Here is a 26,283-nt window from a genome sequence, read left to right on the forward strand (position 1 = left end):
GGGCAGGGGGCCGCTGCCGCCGCCGCCGCCGCCCCAAGATGCCGGTCCATTCCCGCGGGGACAAGAAAGAGACCAACCACCACGATGAGATGGAAGTGGACTACGCGGAGAACGAGGGGAGCAGCTCGGACGAGGAGGACACGGAGAGCTCTTCGGTCTCCGAAGATGGGGACAGCTCGGGTAGGGACCGGCCCCCCCAGGCCGGACCGCGGGGCCCGCCCTCCTCCGCACCCCCAACCCCCCTTGGGGATCCCTCCCCGACTCGGTCTCTTTCTCCCACCTCATCCGCCCCCCCGCCGTGACCCTCCCCTCCTGCTCCCTGGGACTCCCCTGATCCTTCCCTTTCTGTTGCCCCTGGGACCCCCGATCCCTTCCCTCCTGCTCCCTGGGTCCCCCTGATCTCTCCCCTCCTGCCCCTCGGGACCCCCCGATCCTTCCCTTTCTGCTGGCCCCTGGGACCCCTGATCATTCCCCTCCTACTCCCTGGGTCCCCCTGATCCCTCCCCTCCTGCCCCCTGGGACCCCTTGATCCCTCCCCTCCTCCCCCCTGGGACCCCCTGATCCCTCCCCTCCTCCCTCCTGGGACCCCCTGATCCCTCCCCTCCTGCCCCCTGGGACCCCCTAACCCCTCCTGCCCCCTGGGACCCCCTGATCTCTCCCATCCTGACCCCTGGGACCCCCCAGATCCTTCCGCTCCTGGCCCCGGGACCCTCTGATCCCTCCCTCCTGCCCCCTGGGACCCCCCCCAGATCATTCCCCTTCTGCCCCCTGGGATCCCCTGATCTCTCCCCTCCTGTCCCTTGGGGCCCCCTGATCTCTCCTCTCCTACCCCCTTGGGTCCCCCTGATTCCTCCCCTCCTGCCCCCTGGGACCCCCGGGTCTTTTCCCTCTTGCCCCCTGAGATCCCTGATCCCTCCCCTCCTGGCCCTTGAGTCCCCCAATCTTACCCTTGTTGACCCCTGATCTCTCCCCTGAGACCCCTGATCTCTCCCCTTCTGCCCCCAGAGACCCCCGATCTCTCCCATCCTGCCCTCTGGGACCCCCCCGATCTCTCACTTAGTGCCCCCTGGGCCCCCTGATCTCTCCTCTCATGCCCTCTGGGACCCCGATATTAATAATAATGATGATATTTGTTAAGCGCTTACTCTTTGCTAAGCACTGTTCTAAGCACTGGAGGAGGTGCAAGGTAATCAGATTGTCCCAGGTGGGGTTTACAGTCTTAATCCCAACTTTCCAGATGAGGTAACTGAGGCACAGAGAAGTGAAGTGACTTGCCCAGATTCACACAACTGACAAGTGGAGGAGTGGGATTAGAACCCAAGACCTCTGACTCCCAGGCCCGGGGTCTTTCCGCTAAACCACGCTGCTTCTCAGTGAATCCCGACCCTCCCTTAGCCCCCCTGGGACCCCCCAATCATTTCCCTCTTGTCCCTGGGACCCCCAATTTCTCCCCTCGTGCCCCTTGGGACCCCTGAGGCTCCCCTCTTGTCCTCGGTCCCCATTCACCCCCTGCCTCTTCGCCTGCCCCGCTCCCCTCCTCCCAACTGCCCATGACCACCTCCCCTCCCAGTTTGTCCATCTGTCCACCTGTTCGTCTGTCACGAGGGCAGCGGAGAGACACCAGAATGCTGATCCACGCTTGGGGGCTCCCACAGGTTTTCCACAGATCCATGGAAAATGAGAGGGAAAAGGCCACGCGGATAATATCGAAGCAACTTTTCTACATTGTAGCAGCCGAATGACAGGGATGAAATGGGAAGGATGTGGAAATTTTGGTAGCTCCAGGGCGTGGAGACAATCGACTGTAAGCCACTGCAGGCAGGGAATGTATCCACCAATGCTGTTGTATTGCACACACTCCTAAGCGTTTAGTACAGTGCTCTGCACACAGAAAGTACCCAGTAAATACCATTGATTGATTAAAGGTGGGGCTCTGACATTGTGAAGCTTTGGAAAGGGAAACTGGGGGATGACAGTCGTCTCCGGATTGTCTTCTCACTACCCCTTCAGTTCTCTCAGCAGATCTCCTTAAATTGCTAAATGCATTCTTGTAGAGGTTAGCAAGGAAGAGGACTCATAAAAGGACTCAAGTTTTACCCTAAGGCACACGATTCTTAAAAGCTAGAATGGTTCTACCTCACAAATATGTCTATTTGGTAAGGGTTTTCCCCCTACTCACTGTTGTTCCTTTAAATATAGTATATCTGTTGGTAACACTACTGACAGCAAGAGTATACGTGCCACTGACAGAAAGGGACTGTGTCCAACTTGATGGACTTGTAGTTACCCCAGCGCTTAGACCAGTGTTTGACCCATAGTAAGCGCTTGAGAAAAGAGGGAGAAATAAATGGTATTGCTCTTGGCAGAGCACTGTACTAAGCACTTAGGAGAGTACATTACAATGGAGTGGGGTCACATGACTGTCCACAAGAAGCCTACAGTCTGGAGGGGCATAAAGATTGCTCCGTATTTGCATTTGCATTACTCCGCTCTTGCATTTTTTTTTTTGCCCCAGAGTGCTTGGTGGTGTTTTCTATTCTGTGTTGTTGACCCGATGAGTTGAAAGTTTCCAGGGAGTTTTTTTTTTTAAACGGTATTTGTTAAGCACTTACTTTGTGCCAAACATTGTACTAAGTGCTGGGGTAGATACAAACTAATCAGGTTGGACACAGTCCCTGTACCACATGGGGCTCTCAGTCTTAAGTCCCATTTTCCAGGTGAGGTAACTGAAGCCCAGAGAACTGAAGTGACTTGCACAAAGAAACACAACAGACAAGTGGCCGAACCGGGATTAGAACCCAGGTCCTCCTGCCTCCCAGGCCAATGCTTTATCCACTAGGTCACATTGCCTCTCTAGATTCATAATCTGACCCCATTTTCCAGATTCTTTGTTGCATCCTTGAGTGTGGTTGCATAAAATAAGTTGAGCCAAGCCTGACCTCGTATACACGCCTCCTTTACCCTGTGGTGACAAGGACAGGATCGAAGCCCAGGTATTTTTCATGGGGTCGAGTGCGTACAAAAGATCCAAGAACACAATGTAGAGATCTCGATGTTCCCTTCCCTTTCCTTTATCTGAGATTCAGCAAAGCGTTGCCGCTTCAGACCCCGTGGGGCACCGAGGGCAAAATCTTTGCTGCCCGTCAGATATGAGAGAAACGTCAGGAACATTGAGACCCAAATGGACAGTCCTTCCCTGTAAACCCTTCCCCGTTAATACTTCTTATTTTGTGAAGAACACCAGTGTGCCGTATTCTTTTGCACATTGGCTTTGTAAATCAAGTTAGGGGCTGCGGTTCAGTGGCAACTTCTGTGGCATGTTCAGCCTCCATGGGTCTGGTCTGGGGTTGACCGGGAAGGCAGAGTCTGGCCTGGGGTTGAGGGGGTGGCAGAGGTTACTCCAGAGACCTGCACACTCTCCCTTGATCAACCCCGATCCTCACATTACCTGCAACGAATGATCGGTCGGGTTAGATAATTAGTGTATGTATGTACATATCTGTCATTTATTTATTCATGTTAATATCTGTTTCCCTCTCTAGACTGTGAGCTCACTGTGGGCAGGAAACGTGTCTTTTTACTGACGTATTGTGCTATCCCCAGTGCTTAGTGCAGTGCTTTGCCCACAGTAAGCGGTCAATAAATATGAGTGAGTTAATTAGTGTCCAGATTTGGGTCGGGTCAGCCCACACGATGTTGAATGAAAAAATGGCCACCGGCGGCTTCCGTCAAACTTTTGGCCAAGATCGTGCACTGGTCTGCCAAGGCTGTTCTGCTCCTACCCCCTTTTGTCCTCCCTTCTTCCTCTCAAGTAATCAATCAATCATTTTCATTGAGTGCTTACTCTGCGCAGAGCACTGTACTAAGCGATCGGGAGAGTACAATACAACAGAATTAGCAGACACGTTCCCTGCCCCTAACGAGCTTACAGTCTAGAGGGGGAGATAGACATTAATAGGAATAAATAAGCCCCTATCGCCTGGCTCCTCCAGCCTTGGCTCTGGTCAGTGCCACTCTGGTCTGGCGGGAGGATGGCAGGGTGGGTAACTTTCTGTCTGTCTACCCTTCTCCCAGGACATAGAAACCCTGCAATAAATGAGAGGCCTGTCAGTTATTTGTTTTTACTGAGCACTTACTCTGTGGAAAGAGCATGGTCCTGGGAGTCAGAGGACCCGGGTTCTAACCCCGGTTCTGCCACTTTTCTTTTAAATGGTACTAAATGCTTACCATGTGCCAGGCACTGTAGACCATAAGCTCGTTGTGGCCAGGGAATATGTCAGTTATGTTGTTATATTGTACTCACTCAAGTGCTTAGCACAGTGCTCTGCACACCATAAGCACTTGATAAATACAGTTGACTGACTGACGGTACTAGACGCTGGAGTTTATCAGGTTAGGCACTGTCCATGTCCCACGTGGGACTGACAGTCTTAATCCCCATTTTACAGATGCGTTAACTGAGGCATAGAGAAGTTAGGTAACTTGCCCAAAGTCATACAGCCAAGGGATTAGAACCCAGGTCCTTCTGATTCCTGGCCCCGGGTTCTATCCACTAGGTCACTTGCCTGCTGGGTGACCTTGAGCAAGGCACTTCACATCTGTATCTCAGGTACGCACCTGTAAAATGGAGATTCAATTCCTTGCTGTTTTGGGGTCATTGAAAAAGCACTTTTGCTTGTCTGGTAACAACACAATTGGACCCAGATGGCAAACGTCCCTGAAAAGCTGAAGGAGAATTCCCAAACTTTGCTACCGGCTACCCAGATATAAAGGAATATTTGCAAGAATGTTTTATGCATCTATAAAAGCTGAACATTTTTTCAGGCTTGGTGGTGGATATAGAACCTGAATATTTTGCAAGGTAAACCGAGAAACAAAATTCACTTGCTAGGTGTACAGTGTTTTGTTTACATTATTCCAACAAAATTGGAATTGTAACTTTCAGAGATGCTAGTATATGGTTGACTGTGACGTGTTGCTTTTTACCTTACTAACTTAATACAGAGGGTTCCTTTCTTAATGTATTTCATATTTCGCTCATTCATTCAATCATATTTCTTGAGCTAACTTACTGCGTGCAAAGCACTGTACTAAGCGCTTGGGTGTGAGTTCAACACAACCACCAACAGACATATTCCTGCCCACAACGAGCTTACCTTATTTGTTTGGCCTTAAACTGGCCAACAGCCTTTTCTCCAAATCAGTAGTCTCACAGGTTTTTTTCCCTCAGGGCGCACCTCTGAACTTTATTAAAAGTCTTAAGAGTGGTCAGGCGGAAATGAAGTGAACTTTCAGTTTTTTCAAACTAGGCAAGTTCATTATGGGCTGGGGAACATATCTACTAATGTTGTTGCATTGTCGTCTCGCAAGCGCTTAGAACCATTGTTCTTGTCTATCCGTCTCCCCCGTTTAGACTGTAAGCCCGTCAAACGGCAGGGACTGTCTCTATTTGTTGCCGACTTGTTCATCCCAAGCGCTTAGTACAGTGCTCTGCACATAGTAAGCGCTCAATAAATACTATTGAACTAGAACAGTGCTCTGCAAACACAGCGCTCAATAAATACCGCTTATCGATCGATTGATGAAAACGATCATTGGGATGGGCAGGGAGAGGAGAGGGAGAGAGAAACTCTAATCACTTGCTCTTCTTCCTCTGGCAATGGAGAAACCTCCAGGTTGCCACAGCTTTAAATACAGGCCCTCATTGGCAGTCTGGCCCGGGATCTTTGTTCTTCAGCCGTTGGCAGAAACGGACCAGCCGCCTTGAGCTCATTGTGGGCAGGGAATGTGTCTTTATTATTATATTATACTCTTCCAAGGGCTTAGTACAGTGCTCTATACACAGTAAGCACTCAGTAAATAGGATTGAATGAATGAACGAACCAGAAGTGGCAGCAGAGCTTTAGACTTCCGGGCATCGTTACAGTTGGATTCCAGCCGGATCCTGGCACAGCCGGGAAAGCACCGCGATGGGATGGGATTGATGGATCTCCCGGTCCAGCAGAATGCTGCCGTCGCACCCGGGCCATGAGCACAGGCCTGGGAATCGGAAGGTCATGGGTTCTACTCCTGGCTCCGCCACTTATGTTCTGCGTGTTTTTTGGGCAAGTCACTTTGCTTTTGTGCATCAGTTCCCTCATCTGTAAAATGGGGTTTGAGACTGGGAGCCCCATGTGGGACAGGTTATGCGCCCAACCCCATCTGCTTGTATCTACCCAGCGCTTAGTACAGTGTCTGGCGCAGAGGAAACCTTAACAAACATCACAATGATTATTACTATTGTGAAATTTAGAGAAACAGTGTGGCCTACTGGATAGAGCACGGGCCTGGGAGTCAGAAGGAACTGGGTTCTAAACCTGGCTCTGCCACTTATCTGCTGTGTGACCTTGGACAAGTCACTTAACTGCTGTGGGTCTCAGTTACCTCATCTGTAAAATGGGGATTAAGACTGTGAGCCCCCTGCAGTTCAGGGACTGTGTCCAACCTGATTAGCTTGTATCCACCCAGCGCTTAGTTCAGTGCCAGGCACAGAGTAAGCGCTTAACAAACACCATTGTTAATATTACTATTATGACATTTTTATCAGCCCTGGGCTGGCCTGACTTCTGCTAGGCCCTGACCCCAAGAACGGATATATATCAATCAGTGGTATTTATTGAGCGTTTACTGTACTAAGTGCTGGGGAGAGTACAGTCAACAAGGTTGGTAGATAGGTTCCCTGTCCATAAAAGGAGCTTACAGTCTACTTCTATTGTACAGTCATCATCTTTGTCCTTTCAAATCTTTGTCCGAGAAGCAGCCTGGCTCAGTGGAAAGAGCACGGGCTTGGAAGTCAGAGATCATGAGTTCTAATCCTGCCTCCGCCACTTGTCAGCTGTGTGACTTTGGGCAAGTGAGTTCACTTCTCTGTGCCTCAGTTACCTCATCTGTAAAATGGGGACTAAACTGTGAGCCCCACTGGGACAACCTGATCACCTTATATCCCCCCCACAGCCCTTAGAATAGTGCTTTGCACATAGTAAGCGCTTAACAAATACCATCATTATTATTATTATTGTCAGACGCGTAGGGATGCTAAGATCATTGGGTTCATTGGAATGTTAATTGTGTACCTCCTCAAATCTGGTCTTTCCTTTTCTGTGCTATTCCTAAGAGATAAAGCCCTCAGCTCATTAGAATCCACCAACAGCAGATTTGTTACAAATTTTCCCTGCGGCTGATCATTTGATGTAGTAATTGAACTGACACCTTAAAGCCGTTTTCAAGGGCTCTTTGCAAAGTTTCTACCCCTTGCTATTGGTACGGGAAGCTCTAAAACAATTTATTACCCTTAAGATTTTTTGCCGTCTTGTGTTTAATGTCTCATCTTTATGCTAGGTTAAAATGTGTAGTGCCTATTTCAGATAGCTCATTTCCTTTTAGACCATTAAGAGTTCAAAACATCAGCAATACACTCATTTTCCGAAGCTTTTTATCCGCTACTTATATCAAGTTCGGGCATGATTGCAATTGTGAATTTGATTGGAAGGGAGCAGGTAACAGATTTTGTGACTCCTCTTATTAAACAGAAATGGATGACGAAGACTGCGAGAGAAGGAGAATGGAATGCTTAGACGAGATGTCTAATCTTGAAAAACAGTTTACAGATCTCAAAGATCAGTAAGTAGCAACTCTTTCCAGAAGGTCATTTCCACCCAGTCTCAGTGTTGCCATTGCACTGTATGCTAGCGAAAGAGTCATTACAATTCCGTCTGAACAGTCTTTCCTTTTGCATGTTACAGGACTGATTCTCTGCTCTGGAAGAGACGGCTACTATTGTGTGCCCGTTGAAGACCTCAATAGCTAAATTGAGGTTTTTGAGGAGGGGGGACTGTGGGTCGCGTGTGTTTCTGGGGCATGAACGGGATTTTCACAAGGATGTTGCCGATTAAAATGTTTCCCTTGGGTTGCCGTCACCCGATCCCTCCCCGAAAGGTAAAATACAGCAGAGAGGCAGAATTGAGACAAAGTCATTTAGGACTGTGACCTGTTTCACCCCCAGCCCCCGCCCTTCTGCTTTCAAAATAGGCTGTGTTTTGACCCGTTAAATGAGACATTTTGGGAATTTGGGCTGGAAGTTGATTGAGCTTTCCGAAAAATTGCATACCTAAAAAGAGTATTGGGAGAGAAAATTGCATACCTACCCTAAGAGTAATAATAATGATGGTATTTGTTAAGCGCTTACTATGTGCAGAGCACTGTTCTAAGTGCTGGGGTAGACACAGGGGAATCAGGTTGTCCCACGTGGGGCTCACAGACTTCATCCCCATTTTACAGATGAGGTAACTGAGGCACAGAGAAGTGAAGCGACTTGCCCACAGTCACACAGCTGGCAAGTGGCAGAGCCGGGATTTGAACTCATGACCTCTGACTCCAAAGCCCGGGCTCTTTCCACTGAGCCACGCTGCAACGGTACATATTGTGTGCAAAGCACTGTATTAGGCGCTTGGGAAAATACAATATAACTGAGTTGGTAGACATGTTACCTGCCCCTAACAAGCTTACAGTTTATTATAGAACTGCACTGCAGTAATGTGTGTCTGATCCGTGCAGAAGACAGAAGGAGATTGGGGAGTGGAAATTAAATCTTTGATCTTTTCAGAATAGTCCAGTTTGACCAGGGAAAAGAGTTAAAAAAGAAACAACAACAACCTAGTCAATCAATCAATGATATTTATTGAACACTTCTCTTATGCAGAGCAATGGACTAAGCGCTTGGGAGAGTACAGTATTATAGAGTTGGTAGATGATCCGTCTCCTCAAGGAGCTTACAGTTTAATGGAGCTGGAGCTGATTGAGAAGCAGCATGGCCAAGTGGCAAGAGCACAGGCTTGGGAGTCAGAGGTCGTGGGTTCTAATCCCAGCTCCGCCACTTGCCTGCTGGTAGACCTTGGGGCAAGTCACTTAACTTCTCTGTGCCTCAGTTTCCTCATCTGTAAAATGGGCATTGAGACTGTGAGCCCCGTGTAGGACAGGGACTGTGTCCAATTTGATTACCTTGTATCTTCCCCTGTGCTTAGAACAGTGCTTGGCACAGTAAGCCCTTAACAAATACCATCATCATTATTATTACTGTTATTGAGGAACTGGTGTTCCTGTTGTTGGCCTTCCAGGAGAGCTATATCAGGGCCCAACCATTCCAGCCCCAGCTCAATGGACTTGGCCACTTTGGGGTTCTGGTCTCTGCCCAGACCCTGAGCTTTTATCATGAGATGGACTGTTTTGTGCTTTTTTAAAATGGTATTTGTTAAATGCTTATTATGTGTCAAACAGTGTTTTAAACACTGGGGTAGATACAAGTTAATCAGGTTGGACCAAGTCCCTGTCCCACATAGGGCTCTCTCTGTATGGGAGGCTCCAACAGCACCCCGTAGTGTCGGCTTGTTCTTGGGCAGCCAGAGAGAAATTAAGTGGTTTAAATTCTCTTCATTACTGAAAGCAAATAATAAAGAAAATATCAGTGGGCAGGCGGCCTGGTTGGACTTGGTTAAAGTTGTTCCCTTCAGTTTGAGGAAACTGCAGGCGAAGCTCAGGCCTGGCCACTCTTTGTTCTCCGGCACTTGGCCTCTTGTCTTTAATCCCTCCTGTTCTTTGCCTTCCGGTCAAACTTTCCACCAGAGGGCTGGGCAAGGGCAAGAAGAGGAGCTTGGATTTACTATCAAACAATGGTATTTATCAAGCACTTACTTTGTGCAGAGCACTATACAGAGCGCTTGGGAGAGTACAGTACAACGGAATTAGCGGACACCTTCCCTGGCCATAACATGCTCACAGTGTAGATGCAATAAGCTCCAGTGTCAGTCGTCAGTCAGTCATATTTGTTGAGCTCTTACTGTGTGCAGAGCACTGTACTAAGCACTTGGGAGAGTACAATATAACAGTATAACAGACACATTCCCTGCCCACAGTGAGCTTACAGTCTAGAGGGGGAGACAGACATTAAAATCAATAAATAAATTACACTTATGTACATGAGTGCTGTGGGGCATGAATAAAGAGAGCAAGTCAGGGTGACGCAGGAGAAAGTGGGAGAAGAGGAAAGGAGGGCTTAAAAAGCCTTGATTGGGTGAAAGCGAGGATTTTAAAAAGATTGATACTGGTTAGCACTGATTTTTGAGAATTAGTTATGCTGAATTTCTGTAGCTTTATGTTTTGATTATAGCAAAAATCCACAATAAGGTAACCTGTCATGCTTTATACATATTTCCTGAGAAGTTGAAAATCCAGAAGTTCACATTCCAGAAAACTAATATTTGTCCTTAGTGTAGGCGTTCTCTGGAATTTATACCATCAGCTGCCCAATGAACTGACTTGATTAATGGTGCTTCCATTTTAGATACCTTGAAAATAACCACACACTACTTTGCTTGGGTTTTATTTTTTGCTTCTGATCTGTAAAATGTGTACTTGGCAGTCATCCTTTCTATAAGGAATTTGGCAGCTTAAAGTACTTGACACCATCTTAAATTATTTGCATCAATTTCACCTAACTTCCCCCTTTCACAAGAACATGACATACCGTGCCATCATTTCTTACCTTTTCTCAATTGTTTAGTTTTTTCAAGTTTCCATGCTCTGCAAGACTAAGTCAAAGTGAATCAGTTTTATCAAACTGACTGTGATAAAGCTCCGATTTTCAGATATTAACAGAAATATCCCAATTTAGACTCTCTTATACAAACTAATTCCACAAAAGCATTCACTTTCAGGACTTAGTGTATAAAACTATACTGTTTCTTCTGGTGTTTGTTTTTTGTCTTCCCTTAAGTTGCTGTTTCTACTTGCAGTTTTAATGAAAAAAAAAAGAACAGGAGCCAACCCTGTAGATAGTTGTAATTTTATTACTTTGTTCTTTCAGAGGGAAAAAATTACTACTCGTGACAGTATTGAAAGTCCTGAAGCATGAAGCGCTCTGCTTATTAGCTGTATGCCATTGACATCATGAGTAGTAGCTGGGCAGAAGGGCTACAGCTAGTAATGAACATGGCTCAGTCCTGCCTTCTCCATCTTTAATCTCTAAACTGCCTGGACTTCAGTGGCAATTTAGAGAAGTAGAGCTGTGGGGATCGTGGGCAGAGAAACTGGAAGAAGTGACTCTGACCACATTCGGCATTCAGACTAAGTGTGTGGGACCATTTCATCTGTAAATGCCTTGCTTGCATCCAACAAAGAGAGCCACTGGGGTCAAATCATTAGCTGGAGAGACATTTATTTTATCCATCCTTACCTGTGTAATTCAACCCACAACCCAAAATATAAACCTAGCTGTGTTTGAAGAAAAATAGAGCTCATTCCTTAATATGATCATAAATGCAAGCAAGGTAATCAAGGATTACGTTTGGGATTAAGGGAAGGAATCCATTTGGTGGGTTCTTACTAGAAAAGGTATGTGATTGGGGAAAGACTTTCTAGAGGGAAATTGTTCTTTACTGCTCTGATCTTGGGATTCTAGTAATACCCTTACATTTTTGCTATGTTAAGACTTTACAAAGAACGCTTAAGTCAAGTGGATGCAAAGCTACAGGAGGTCATAGCTGGGAAAGCGCCAGAATATTTGGAACCACTGGCAACCTTACAAGAAAACATGCAAATCCGAACAAAGGTAGCAGGTAGGAACGTGAAAACTCTGTTTCTAATATACATCTAAAAATATATTCAGTAATTTTAAAAGATTCTTGAAGTGTCTTGTCCAGTGAAGTTTTATCTTTTGAAAAAGAAAAATATGTTGACTTTGTTCACAACACTAACTTTTACGGGGCACAAGACAGTGTAGCAGTGTACAACAATTCATCGCTTAAAGCGCTGATTTAGACAAATGGCGAGTTGAATTGAGTTTCCTCCACTGGTAGATCTGTGGCAGCAGTAAAGTATGGCTTTTGTGGTAGTAGTGAATACTGAATCCTATTTTTAATTTTAATTTCATAATCCAGATGAACACTCATCTCAGCCTTGTATGTGGATATCTCCGTGTGTTGTTTTTGCTACATATTGTTTTGGCCCCTACTTCCTAAATTAGAACCTCCAAGAGTTCAGGGACCTTGCCTTCTCTGGAGTTACTAAATTTAGTGAAGCACTTACTGCAGGGTTATGCACCATCAATTGCTGTGTATAGTTGACATTTTTGCACAAAGATTTAAACACTTCTCCCCACACACACACTCAGCTTCAGTTTACTTGTTTCGCATCTAACACCTCAAATACCTCTTAGTGCAATGCTAATGATAACGTTAAACAATAACACAAGTAATCACAATCCATTTTTTTGTCTGGTTCTAAATCCCGGAACACCCAGGGATTAAAGATTGCCCTGGGAAGCAGTGGAAGAGACCGAGAGCAATGATGGCTTTTTCCTGTTTCCTTTCTCATTGAAAAGAATTCCACCAAAAATTTTTAGATACAGTCCTGAAGTTAGGCAAGGGATGAAATAGTCTGGACAGCCTCTTTCAGCTGTCTTATTCTCCAATTCCTTATTTTGGTATCTGGTATATTGTATTCTCACATTTATATATATATTTTTTCCAAATCAGCCTCCAAACTTTTGTAATTTTTCCACTACACAAAAAAGATAAATCTTGTAGGGGAATTAAACGTTAAATTCTCGGTTACTCAAAATAACAAAGTAACTTTGTTGGTTACAGGAATCTATAGAGAGCTCTGTTTAGAATCTGTAAAGAACAAATATGAATGTGAAATTCAAGCTTCTCGCCAGCACTGTGAGGTACTGTAAATTTGTTTTCTGCAGCTAATTTTGTCCAGTGTTCTCTGCATGTCCATCAATTGAAGGATCTCTAAGTTGAATGAAGTTAAATTTTGTAATTCTTCCAAAGATTTTTCTTAACAATGATTTTATAATTAAGCTGCACAGGAGGGTGTTCTATTCATTTCAGCAAATAAGGATTGTGGAAATAAGTGAGGTGTCAAAAATTTTTAGCATTTCAATAGTCATGTTTTTAAAAGCACTCTGCAATTATAAAATCATCCAGCATTGCTGCAAGTATTACTTTCTCCACTTTAACATGGAGACATGGTCAGTTTATTAGCAGGAGTTTCAAGTGAACTGGACCACGGTCAAAATTAAAGACTGCCTGTTTTTAAATCTATGTCTCCTTCTCAAGATCTGTATCTCTCTTGCTGCATTTATAGGCATACATTGTAGTCCTGTATTCTTCCTCGATGATGCTACAGGTTTTTTTTATGGCATCTGTTAAGCGCTTTTTCTGTGCCAGTCACTGTTCTCAGCGCTGGAATAGATACAGATTAATCAGGTTGGACCCAATCCACATTCCACGTGAGGCTCACGGTCTTAATCCCTGTTCTTCAGATGTGGTAACTGAGGCTCAGAGAAGTTAAGTGATTTGCCCTAGGTTACACAGCAGACAAGTGGCAGAGATTATAGCCTCTTGTCTGGCTCGAAAGGGGTCTGTGGACCAGCAGGACACTGACCCTAGGGCTTAGGCAGTGCTCTAGTAAAATCTTGTCTGTGACACTTGTTGCTGGGATTAGGGATTTCAGGACTGCAGGACTCCCAGGTCTCCACCGAGGATCTGAAGGAGCTATGGTTCTGATCTCTTTCTGATCCCCATCTCTCACCAGTCTTGCCAACTACCCCCATTACAGTCTAGATTTGAGGTGGGTTGTGACATAGATTTGGGGTGATTAAGCTAAACAACAGGATAACGGGTTATCAGATGCTGTGGTGGGGACTTTATTCTGCGGATAAGCAGATAGAGGCAAAAGCACAGCAGAATCAGAGTTACCAGGAGAAACTACGTATTTAGGTATGGTATGCCATATTTAGATAACCTCAATGGCAGAAGCTCACATGCCACCTAAACAAGAGTGCGGTGACTGCCATTTTCTTTCTGTAGAGGGTTGTTAGTGAGCAAGGATGAATGAGTTATATGAAGTACTCAGAGAAAACTTCTTGGAAGGGAGACCCTAGAAAATTCAAGTTGTCTCCAGATTCCCGTACAATGTTTCTTTACTCCACATATGCTTTTCCTCTTGTAAACTTTTCATGACACTCATTGGATTGTCCTACACCAGGGGTTTTAGTCCAGTTTTAGTGTAATTCTTGGAATTGCCCAGACCTAGGAGGTTTGGCATGGTTTTTGGGGTTTTTTTTTGCAGTGCACAAAATGCTGAAGAAAACCCCTAATTCATTACTCATAAGGAAAGGGGTCATTTAGTTTTTAATATATTTAAATTTAGCTTATGGGATAGATTTTACTTTCAGTATACTTCATGGAGTATTTTCATAGTTGCAGGAAGGAACATTTATTTCAAGGTATTTTTAAAATTCTCTTGAGTTAATGACACCAACTATCTGAAAGCCTGAGAGTTCTAGTCCTGTTTCCTCCTCCTGAAGTGATGCTTGTTAGCTGCTGCCGCTATTAAAGAAATTGGCTGGTTCATTTTTGCCTGCTCCTGTTGCCTGTAGAAAGAAACCCTACTTCTACTTCACTCTCAGATTGTTCGTCAAACATCTAATACGTAGCCCTGGCTGTATCTGAAGTTCTACTTTAAAGCCAGTCAGACTTCAGAGTAAACGTGTTTCCTTGACTCTTTGTATTTTTAAAAATGTAAATAAATTCCTGTAAGGAAACTGCCTTTTGGAATGGAAACAAAGCAGGTGGGATTCGGCTGATCTCACTGTGACCTCTAGAAGAGTGAGAATACCTCGCTACGGTTCCTTTCCCTATGTAGTGAGTGCTTAGTGCTCTGGTTTAAGACAAATTTCTTAAAAATCCATGTCACACTTTTTTCCTTATCATTGCCTACTGTTTCTCTTTCAGAGTGAAAAGCTCTTGTTATATGATACTGTACAGAGTGAGCTAGAGGAGAAGATCAGACGACTTGAAGAGGATCGACACAGCATTGACATTACCTCAGGTAAAGGAAACTTTTGAGACATCCAGTCCCTTCCTTAGAGGCACCGTCCTTCCCCTCCCACCTAATGGATTCTACTCAGGGCAGTCTATCTCACCCAGCACTGGACTTTGGAGGTGATGAAGTATCTTGCGATATTTTAGTCTTCACTCTCAGATTACTGATTGGTAGATTGAAATTTAGAGAAGCAGCATGGCTTAGTGGATAGGGCCCGAGCCTGGGTGTCAGAAAGACTGGGGTTCTAATCCTGGCTCTGCCACTTGTCCGCTCTGTGACTTTGGGCAAGTCACTTAACTTCTCTGTGCCTCAATTACCTCATCTGTAAAATGGGGATTAAGATTGCGATCCCCATGCACGACATGGACTGTGTCCAACCTGATTCTCTCGTATCCCAGCGCCTAGTATAGTGCCTGGCACCTGATAAGCACTTAAACAAATATCATTGGTTAGTGGCCATTGGATCCTGCCAGATCAAATGGAAAATTTTGTTACAAAGTTAATGTTGGTCTGTATACTTCTTAAAGCATTCATTAAATTTAACAGTTCATACTATTTTCTTCTGTATTTTATTTAAATTTTAAAGAATAAACCATGTATTCATTTTGCAATTTTTTTTCCAGAGCTATGGAATGATGAGCTTCAGTCAAGGAAAAAAAGGAAGGATCCATTTAGTCCAGATAAAAAGAAGCCAGTTGTTGTATCAGATATCCTTTCTTGTTTTCTGGGTTCTGCATTTATGTAGTGTGTTCTTTTTAACTGGATAACTTTCTTAAGCACACAGTGAGTCCTAATGCTTTAATTTCTACCTTGCAAGGAGCAGTCGGTATTCTCAATATTTGTAGGTCTTAGCAGAAACTTCAATTGCAAAATCTCAGTCTGTGGCCCCGATCACAGTGGTCAATAACAGAGCTGGCTTCAGACATTTGGTTGCCTGAGGCAGGGGAAAAATTTACCTCCCCCCGGCTTTGCATGACTTTTCATTTTACAGCATTGTGTAGTGGTGTCGTACACTCCATTCTGTGGCTGTCTGTCTGAGCCAACCCAAACCTAGAGCGTTTCTCCAGAAGAATTCCCAGCCACTCTTGCTTCCCTCCCACCCTCTTGTACCTCACTTACTCCAGAACTATTGTGTCCTCCTCCCGGGTTCCCTGTTACCACAGTACTGCTTAGCACATGCCAATGTGCTCTGAGCCAAAAATCATTCTAGTCTTTCGCTCAGAGAGAGGTCAGGATAGTTGGGTTTTTTGGCGGGGTGGGCAGAAAGGGTAAAACTCAGATCTCACAAAAGATTCTTAGTGGTATTTAGTCACTTGGTCACTTAAGTGAATTGATCCGTTCTTTCAAGAACCGGGGAAATGTTCCACCTTTTAATTTAATTTTAATTTGATAAAACTGAGATAAGGAATAACCGGGGAGTGGTTAGTGTTCCCAAACCCAAAACAAATAACCGGGGAGCGGTTAGTGTTCCTCTCCATGATTTTTTTTTTCATTGGTATCGGCAGGGTCATCAACAGAGTTTCCTGAGAACCTGCTGTGTGAGAACACTGTACTGGGGCTGTGGGGAATTTATGAAAAAGAGACAAAGACATCATCCTTGTCTTTGAAGAATTTACACTTTAATTTGGAGCTCAGGGCAAAACACAGAAAAACAGAAATGTGTAATTAAACAAAAAATGCCAAAGCCTGGGCCTAGAACTTGTGTCACCACTTGTTATTGGCACCTAAGAGTTTTGGAATGAAATCTATGAGAAATAGATAAGAGCTTGCGGTGCTGGAGTGGACAATTTTACTGGGAATCACTTCAGAGAAACAATGAAAGAAAGAACACAATAACCATCCTCCTCAGTTTTAATCACCACATACAAATAGTCTACATATAAACAAATTATGGTGAAAATCCCAGATATATTTCTCAGCCACAAAAAAATCCTCTTGCTGTTTTGCAAGAATAAATGGTAATCATTTTACAAGATTAATATAATTTTTACCAGTTTTCAATGCATATTTAAGTGTAGCAGTTGTTAAATATGGACCCAGTTGGGTATCTTTTTTATCTTGACTTTTCTGCCCAGAGGGATAAACTATTTGCAAATTGAATATGGACTCCAAAGCCAAAAATTTAATGAGGCAGACGTTAGTTAATTCAGTGGAGTTCAGTTTGCCAGTGATGAAGCTAACATCAAAGGGAATTTGATTAACTGCACTATTACTTGTGAAAGATGTGGGTGCATCAGATAAAGTTCAGCATCCTGGGAGGTTGTGCAGACCTCTGATCAACTACATAAATGTGGAACTGAAAATTTCCAGCAGAATTTTCCTTGACTTTTCAACGCCCATATATAGTTTATATGTTACAAGATCTCGATATACTTGAAGACTGGACCACAATCAGGAAGGTAAGATTCAATGGGTAGAATAGCCTATTTGAGTGATGGCAACAGGTTGTTTATTTTTGTCTTAAGCCACTTGTTAAATAATACAGTGCACTCTAGATTAGCCATCTGCTCTGAGAGCATTTCCTCCTGCCATCCCCTAGGTTTCTAGGTGGTACCCCATCCTTCCTCACAGTCAATCAGTGTATTTATTGAGTGCTTACTATGTGCAGAGCACTGTACTAAACACTTGGGAGAGTACAACAGAGTTAGCAAAGATGATCCCTGCCCACAACAAGCTTCCCTTCCTCTCCAACAAACACACTCAGGACTTGTTGGGGATCTCTTCCCTCTGCACACAGTGCTCACCATACCCACAGGTGGTTCCTTCCCTGCCAGGTGGCCTGCTCTCCTGGATACTTTGATCCGTGTGCAGGACAGAGGTTGTATCTAATAGGATTATTTCATCTCTAATAGGCACTTAGTCCTAGCTGTGCCTCTGGCAGGCTGTGACCTTGGGAGGTCACTTAATCCCTCTGGGCCTCAGTTTCCTCATCTGTAAATTGGGGATACTAGATTGTGGAACAGGGACCGTGTTTGAACAGTGCATAGTATCAGTGCTTGCTATGTGTAAAGCACTTAATAGATATCATTATTTTCCCTTCGTCCTTCATCTTGTCTTTGGGAACCACCTGGTGGTATGTCATCCTGAGCGGAGGGGATGTCCGAGGAAGTGTCTCAAGATGCGGCTCAGCAGAAAATAATGCTCTCCCAAGCCTCTCCATTGATGGATTTCTTTCACTGAGACCCAGTGACACTGATGTAACCGAATGTGAATCCTGAAAACTACTTGCCCTCGATTTTGGAACCCTGCTGTCTGACATCATTGTTTTATAGCAATCCTTGAAGTGGAAAAACATTTTAGGAAATACCCTCAGAGAGCAAATCACAGTGGCCCTCATTTTTCAGAGTTCCCCGAGCAGCATTAACACAGTAGGTTGCCAAATCCCAAGTGAATTTTTGAATTCTCTTAGGGATAAGATCTCTAATGGAGCAAAAAAAGCAAGAACCGATAGAGCTAAATCAGTTATCCGAAAATGGAGAAGCTTCTTTCTGTACATTTAAAAAATGTTTTTTTCTTCCCTTTTTAATATATTTGGAGAGCTCTTAGTTGAGTTGAGTGACTCATTAATTTTAGGTTTGGATAGCAGCCTGAAGGGAGAAGTACATAATTCAGATCATGCTTTTTTTTTCTTCATGTTAAAGCATTCTGGTTTGGAAATTTAAAGTCCATTAAAGAAGCTGATAGATGTATTTCATGCCATTTTATTGTGTAGGGCTTACCAGTGGTTTTGAGCATTTAGTACTATAAAACATCTATCAGCATATATTTTCAGTCCTTGAAAGCACAAATAGAATGCATTAATGAACTCTCCCACAAATCTTATTTGGTTTTTAAATACTTGAGTTTTAAAAAATAACTTGGTTAAAAAAAAAAGTGAATTGTGTCCTTATTGCTCTTTCTCTTGAAGGCAATGGCAACACTGGGTCCACACAGAGTCAAAACAGAACGTAAGTCATGAAAATTGTTATTCTGTATTCCACTGTGAGTTTTGGGGAGGTGTACGTGTTTTTGTACCTGGGGCTGTTTGAGGGGTGTTTAGAAAATCCCTCTAAGCAAGTTTGTTGAATCGGGGCTCCAATTGGGAAATCCTCAGTGGGATAACCAGCTTTAATTCCCATGGACAGTTTCTACCCCAGTGAGTTTTGCAGGAGTGTTAAAGAAGTAGTGTGGCCCTCTGGAAAGAGTCCAGGTCTGGAAGTCAGGTGACTTTTGGATATTTTGGATATTAATACTTACTCCAACACTTCAGTCAGCAAATCTTTGAGCACTTACTGTGAGCAGAGCATTGTACTAAGCACTTGGAAAAGTACAATACAGTTCAGGTCAGTATGTAAGTGTCTACCACCCACCCTCTCAGAGATGCTTACACATGCAAATAATTATCTCTCAGGGTGAGGGCCGGATGCATATTGGATCTCTGATCACTCTAGAAAGCTTTCCAGGAATTTCCGAAAATTGAATTTGATTACTCACTTGGGATTTGAACAGTTTCACATTTTGATGTCAGTGGTTCAGGTAGAAGGATCCAAAGTCACCCCCCGACCCAATCCGTACCCCACTCAAGGCCCATTGCAGGGGCGTGTAGAAAGTGGAATTTAAACACGGCTGGGAGAAGGCTGGCCTTCCAAACCCTGACTGGTGATCAGAGTCTGTTTACTGTTAGATTGTACTCTCCCAAGCACTTAGTACAGTGCTCCATACACAGTAAGTGTTCAATAAATACAATTGAATGAGAGTGCCCAACTGCGTCGCCATAGCATTAGGCCTCACTCCATTTCCCGCCATGCAGGAAAAGGGATAGGTTAGAGAGGGTGAAACAGGTGCTTTTGGAAAAGTGCCTCATTCTGCTCCTTGGTCTCCTAGGAAAGGAATATATCTTCCAGTGTGCATGACAGGTGTATTGTAAAGGGCCTGATTCCATTTCAAAGTGATCCCTTCCTATGCCAACAGCTTTCGGAGCACTGGCTTCTGGGCCTTGGGTTTTCTTTAGCAACTCCCCAGTAAGAGCTTCCAACATGGTGATGGTTAATATCAGTGGTTAAAAAGAAGTTAAAAAGTGGTTATTTTATTCTTCTTGGAGTCAGTGGGGGGTGGGTGAGTTGGAGAAGGAGGAAGGGGGAGGGGGCTCTGTTTTTCCTCCAGCGTTTGAGCATTGCTCCGCAGTTAACGAGTAGATTGGTTTTCCATTTTGTGCATGAAACATTGTGGGTAGAATTTAGGAATTAATTCTGATTGTTCTGATGTTCTTATTCTGCTGACAATGTTTCATTAATATATCAGTTTTTCAACTGATCCCTTTAGCCCCCGTGAAATTGGAAAAGCATTTGCACAGTGCTAGGTCGGAAGAAGGAAGATTGTATTACGATGGTGAATGGTACTTACGTGGCCAAACAATCTGCATTGATAAGAAAGATGAATGCCCTACAAGGTAAGGAGTTTTCCAATAACATAACTGAGCGGAAGAAGACCTAAGCATCGTGTGTCTTGTGTACAATGTAAGCGTCATCAGTGAAGGACACATTTTACTCACACTCTCAAAGAGCACAACCCCGTGAGCTGCCATGGGATTAATGAAGAGCTTGGGTATGGTCTTGTCCTACTAGTGTCCAACCCAGTGGGTGGATGAGGTAGACAGATGGGTCTGGAAGTCCTAATCCAGGCTCTACCACTTGCCTGCTGAGTGACCTTGGGGAAGTCACTTAACTGCTCTGTGCCTCAGTTACTCCATCTATAAAATGGGTATTGAAAATCTTTTCCCCTTCCCACTTAGACTGTGAGCCTCATGCAGGACAGAGATTATCCTGTATCAGCCCCGATTCTTGGTACAGTGTTTAGCATGTAGTAAATGCTTAACAATGGATGCTTATTGTTGTTTTGTTGTTGTTATAATTATTATTATTATTATGAGAGTGCCGTGTTTTAAGTACTTGAGTGTGTAAAGTGAGTCAGAAATGCTGAAGAGGGAGAAGGGAGGGACATAGTGTGAGTAGGTGGGCTTGAGAGGCACCATGGGTGCAAGCTGGGAGTAGCGTGAGAGGAGCAAGGATAGATAAGGATGGAGAGAGATAAAGGAGCATGACTTAGTGGAAAGAGCACGGATTTGGGAGTCAGAGGTCATGGGTTTTAATCCCAACTCTGCCACTTGTCAGCTGGGTGACTTTGGGCAAGTGGCTTCGCTTCTCTGTGCCTCAGTTACCTCATCTGTAAAATGGGGGTGAAGACTGTTAGTTCCATGTGAGACAACCTGATTACCTTGTATCTACTCCAGTGCTTAGAACGGTGCTTGGCACATAGTAAGCATTTAACAAATACCATTATTATTATTATTATTATTGTTATTATTAATGGAGTCCCTTAAAACCAATGGTCTGAAGTTTCTGCTCAAAGCAGAGAGGAATTGGCAACCACTGGAGGAGTGGGGAGACCTGTGCTAAGTGATGTTTTAGCAAAGTGATCCAGGCAGCAGAGGGATGTGTGATCTGGAGAGGGGAGAGACAGGAAGTAGGGAGACTAGTGAGGACACAAATATAGTCATTGAGCTGGGCAATGACATGTTGTCATAGCTGAACCAGGTTGAGAAGCAGCGTGACTCAGTGGAAGGAGCCCGGGCTTGGGAGTCAGAGGTCATGGGTTTGAATCCTGGCTCTGCCACTTGTCAGCTGTGTGACTGTGGGCAAGTCACTTCACTTCTCTGTGCCTCAGTTACCTCATCTGTAAAATGGGGATAAAGACTGTGAGCCTCACGTGGGACAACCTGATTACCCTGTATCTATCCCAGCACTTAGAATAGTGCTCTGCACACAGTAAGCGCTTAACAAATACCAACATTATTATTATTATTGTGTGGTTTGGATGGAGAGGAATGGGCATATCCTGGAAATATTGTGGAGGAATAACTGACAGCATTTAACAGAAATGATTGCTTGTATTATATAGTATGTTAATTGCAAATAAAAATGGACTTTTTTGAGTATTTTGATTTATTATCCTGCTAAGAGATACTGTGTTAGTGGTTTATAGATTGCTCATTTAACGTGACCATGGGCAAGTCACTTATCTTCTTTGTTCCTCAGTTACCTTATCTGTAAAATGAGGACTAAGACTGTGAGGCCCCGGGTGGGACATGGACTGGATCCAACCTGATTGGCTTGTATCTACCCCAGTGCTTAGTATAGAGAAGCAGCATGGTTTAGTGGAAAGAGCCTGGGCTTGGGAGTCAGAGGTCATGAGTTTGAATCCCAGCTCTGCCACTTGTCAGCCGTGTGACTTGTGGGCAAGTCACTTAACTTCTCTATGCCTCAGTTACCTCATCTGTAAAATGGGGATTAACTGTGAGCCTCATGTGGGACAACCTGATGACCCTGTATCTACCCCAGTGCTTAAACAGTGCTCTACACTAAGTAAGTGCTTAACAAATACCAACATTATTATTATTACTCTGCCTGGCATATAGCGCTTAATAACTACCATGAAAAAAGGAAGGTAAGCAATGTTGGGTATAATATATTCCAGGCTTAGATATTTAGATTATTAAGGAACATATTTGATCAGCATCATAAAGAAGGAAGAAGCTCGTTGTGGGCAGGGAATGTGTCTACCAACTCTGTTATACTCTCCCACGTGTTTAGTACAGTGCTCTGCACACTGTAAGCACTCACATGTGATTGACTGATTGAAATTTAGAATATTTCCTTCAGATACTGTGCAAAAATGGTAGTTCATGTCCTGGTGTTTATCTTAATACATTTCCTCCCTGTTTTCTGCCCCCCACCCCCCTTTTTTTTTTTAGTGCCATAATTACAACAATTAACCACGATGAAGTTTGGTTTAAGAGACCTGATGGAAGCAAGTCTAAACTTTACATTTCCCAGCTGCAAAAAGGAAAATATTCAATAAAACATTCATAATCAAATGTAAACTCATTCTACCTGGTCTAGTATTACCATGTGTAAGGTGCCATGGGATTAAAACTGTATTTAACTTTTTTGTTCTCATTGCATTTTGAGAATGTTATACCGTAGTTAGTACTGTGTGTAGATTTCCAAATGATGTCTTTTTCTATTCTATTTGCATCATGAGAATAAGTGTATTGTAGATAGTACTGTATGTAGACTTCATATTGATGTCTTTTTCTGAAAATGGTGATAGAAACTTAAATCATGTTGACCAAGACATTTTACCTCGAAGTTGAGTCAGTGCCTAGTACATGAAGAATGACCTTCCAAAAAATAGCAGAGGTTTTCTAACAAATCCATTTTATTTGGTTAATTATGCAAAGTGGCTTATCTTCACTGAACAGTGTGTAGTTGTGCAACTGCTGCTTTTATCCACAACTCACTTGTTTTAATGTCCCACTAACTCATGTATTTGTAAATAAGCCTGATGAAATATGTTGCTTTTAGTTGGTTTGTAACGGTATATGTGTTCTTAAATTGGAATTGGAAATGTCTTGTTTTTTTTAAAAAAGCTCTCTCTCTATATATATATATATTTATGTGTATTTCGGGGGCCCCGACAGCTACATGACTGCATACTATGTGAAATGAAATTAAGCTTTTGATTTTAAAACACAGAATTCCTAGAGGGAGCACTTTCCTAGATGAACAGTGCTCCTTCTGCTTGGGTGGTGGATGGTGACTTCAGTTTTTCCCCAACTACACCACGTATCAATTAAGAAAAATTAGTGTCATGTAATAATCACATTGCTTCTCCTTGTATTGTTTGTGGCCGACAGGGGGCATGAATGCTTGGTATTTATGCTGCAAGCGTGTAACTGGTGAACAATAACCAACAGTATTGTGGTGCATGCTGTATTTGCCCAAATTATAGCCTTTCAAAACAGATTCTCAGCAGACACTTTCCAGAGGCGAAGAGAGATCTATATGCTAATTTGGCACGCAGGACAAAACCAAAAGACATAACTTCCGTGCTGAAATCCAATCCTTGCCTATTCACCGTTCTTTTCCTTCAGTGTCTGTCTTCATTACGGCTGTTTCATGCAATTTCGATAGTGTTGGCTTCCCTTCCCGGTTTCCTATTCAAATACTTTCAAAGCCTCAGGAAGAGTGAACGGAGTCGGAACCCTTAATATGCTGACACACATTTGCTGTCTGCAGTATAGGAGGGGGAAGGCAAGCATTAGTATTCCTGGTGGTTCTGTGCACTTTACTATCTGTTACTATTGATACTTGAGGGGACTGGGACGAAACCGGACTGTTGACATTGACGGCAAGATCGGGATCAGCGTGGTTCCTTGCAACGCTTCTTTACCTCTGAGAATGTCTTTCTGTGCAGATTGCTACTTGACAGACGGTTGCCAAATGTTAAAATATTTGACCTCTGCAGTTCATCGTCAGCAATGCTTTTGTCAGTCCGTATGTCTCATTAACACTAGCCAAATGTACAAAATGTAACGATCCGTTGGTCAGTCTTTGACAGTTAATTATGTACACAACTGTTTGATAAACATTTTTGTAATAAGGTTCAAGTATTTGTATTTTTTAACTTAGGATATAATAAAAATGGTCTGTGGTAGAGTACCATTTTCGGCATGTCTCTTCCCTGCACGTCGGTAGAATGGTCAGCAGAACTGGAGATAGTTGCTGCACCCTGAAGTGATGTCAATGCACTTTAGTCTCTTAGTCTTTTTACCTTTCTCAAGTGGAGCTCAGTTCACTCTAATCTTCCATGTCAGTAGAACTCTTGCTTTTGAAAATTTGAAATAAAATGTAAATCTAATTTGGAAAACTTTTAAAAACAGAAAATATTTTCCGTCTTACAGAGACCATGATTTCTGAAAGAGGGAATCCCGTCTCTCATTCATACACCGAAGTTCCCGAGGTGGTCGGTAAGCATGTGGACCGAGAGGAACCGGGGGACATATGTGCATTCAGATTTCCAGAAGACCCTGACATAGTTCCATCCCAAATGCCTTTTCTTAAAAAAAGTATTAGTCAGACTGGAGGGAACGTTAGGGACAAAAACAAATTGGTGAATGACAGGAAAAAAGGGCTTTGATAAATAGCCACTTGAGGGAATGGAGAAATGTTAATACTATTGCCTACCTATTGGCGCTAGCACCTTTTTAACACTTATAAATGATTGATAATAATAATTGTGGTATTTGTTAAGTGCTTACTATGTGCCAGGCACTGTCTAAACCCTGGGGTAGATAGAAGCTTATCAGTCCCTGTCCCATACAAGTCTCACAGTCTTAATCCCCATTTTACAGATGAGGAAACTGAGGCACAGAAGAGTGAAGTGACTTGCCTAAGGTCATACAGCAGATAGGTGGCAGAGGTGGGATTAGAACCCATGACTTTCTGACTCCCAGACCTATGTCCACTAGGCCATGCTGCTTCTCGAGTAGTAAGAAGGAATATGTGGTAAAATCTCCCAAGCTTGTAGATGACTCATACTCTCCCAGATAGTGAAAGGCTGCACAGGTGGAAATAAAACTGCCAGAATGTTTCAGAAAGCTGAGTGAATGAGCCCCAAATCAATCAATCCACAATATTTACTGAACACTTAATGTATGCAGATCATTGAACTTAGTGCTTGCACCATACTAAGCAGCAGATGAACTTCAAAGTGAATTAGTGTAAGATAATGCATCCAGAGGGAAGAGTGATCCGAACTACAGTTACACGAAGATGTACCCTGAGCTGTCGGTAATGATTTAGGGGTGAGTTCTTAGAGTCATTGTTGACTGTTCTTTTCAACTGCCCTTTCAGAGTGTGGCAGCAGCCAACAAGACTAGTGGAATCAGGAGCAACACTGCAAGATCCAAACCAAAACAGATGTAGTTTCTAATTGATTGGTGGTTTCGGCCCCTTTATAAAGCCAAGGTACAGCTTCAAATGAAATACTGCTTGCATTTTGGTTTCCCCTCTAAGTAAGCCCCTCGTGGGCAGGGGATGTGTCACTTTGTGCTTCATGTAATAAACTGCACCCAGCGGGTTGAAGAAATGCCAAACATTTAACATTCCTGCTTGCCCCATTCCTGCTGGGTGGAGCTGGAGTGAAGAATTAAAGGAGTTAAAGTGACGAATTAAAAGGAAATGTTCCCAGGGGAAGCCTACCCAAAACTACAGATGCACGCTGTGAGATTATGTTCGCAAAATCGTGAAAGGGGTGGACAGGGTGAATACTAATCGTCTTCCCCCAAAAAACAACTCCCTCCGGGACGAGAGGCACCCACTGAAGCATGAAGATGGTAGGTTCAAAACACCCAAAAGGAAATCCTTCTCACAGTGGGTCTTAAGCGAATTGAAGTTTTGATGAGATGTAGTCCGGACTAAAAATGAAACACAGCGTGTCCTAATGAGAAGAGCACAGGCCTCGGAGTCAGATGACCTG

The 26,283-nt window shown here is 43.6% G+C and overlaps 1 protein-coding gene across 2 annotated transcripts; it reads left to right on the forward strand.

Moving 5' to 3' along the window:
* BRMS1L (BRMS1 like transcriptional repressor) lies at positions 1–24,464 on the forward strand. Of its 2 annotated transcripts, none has more exons than XM_029079376.1 (10): positions 1–180; positions 7,569–7,659; positions 11,521–11,648; positions 12,678–12,757; positions 14,835–14,931; positions 15,549–15,632; positions 17,260–17,324; positions 18,833–18,872; positions 20,206–20,353; positions 22,715–24,464. In XM_029079376.1, exons 1-10 carry the CDS (start codon positions 39–41, stop codon positions 22,830–22,832), a joined length of 993 nt encoding a protein of 330 aa, XP_028935209.1. In that variant the 5' UTR covers positions 1–38; the 3' UTR covers positions 22,833–24,464. The 2 variants fall into 2 exon arrangements, with proteins under 2 accessions (XP_028935209.1, XP_028935210.1); XM_029079377.1 differs by having other exon boundaries at positions 39–180; positions 20,227–20,353.
* Positions 24,465–26,283: the final 1,819 nt, after the last annotated feature.

This window comes from Ornithorhynchus anatinus, chromosome 14 (genome assembly GCF_004115215.2).
Source record: "Ornithorhynchus anatinus isolate Pmale09 chromosome 14, mOrnAna1.pri.v4, whole genome shotgun sequence".
NCBI classification, from domain to species: Eukaryota; Metazoa; Chordata; class Mammalia; order Monotremata; family Ornithorhynchidae; genus Ornithorhynchus; species Ornithorhynchus anatinus.

What these genes read in the sequence shown, in the direction of transcription:
- BRMS1L (XM_029079376.1), top strand. Translation starts at nt 39, where the DNA reads ATGCCGGTCCATTCCCGCGGGGACAAGAAAGAGACCAACCACCACGAT. An exon ending in CTTCTCGCCAGCACTGTGAG is followed by an intron (nt 12,758 to 14,834) that starts GTACTGTAAATT and finishes TTTCTCTTTCAG; the next exon opens with AGTGAAAAGCTCTTGTTATA. An exon ending in ACTGGACCACAATCAGGAAG is followed by an intron (nt 17,325 to 18,832) that starts GTAAGATTCAAT and finishes TTTCTCTTGAAG; the next exon opens with GCAATGGCAACACTGGGTCC.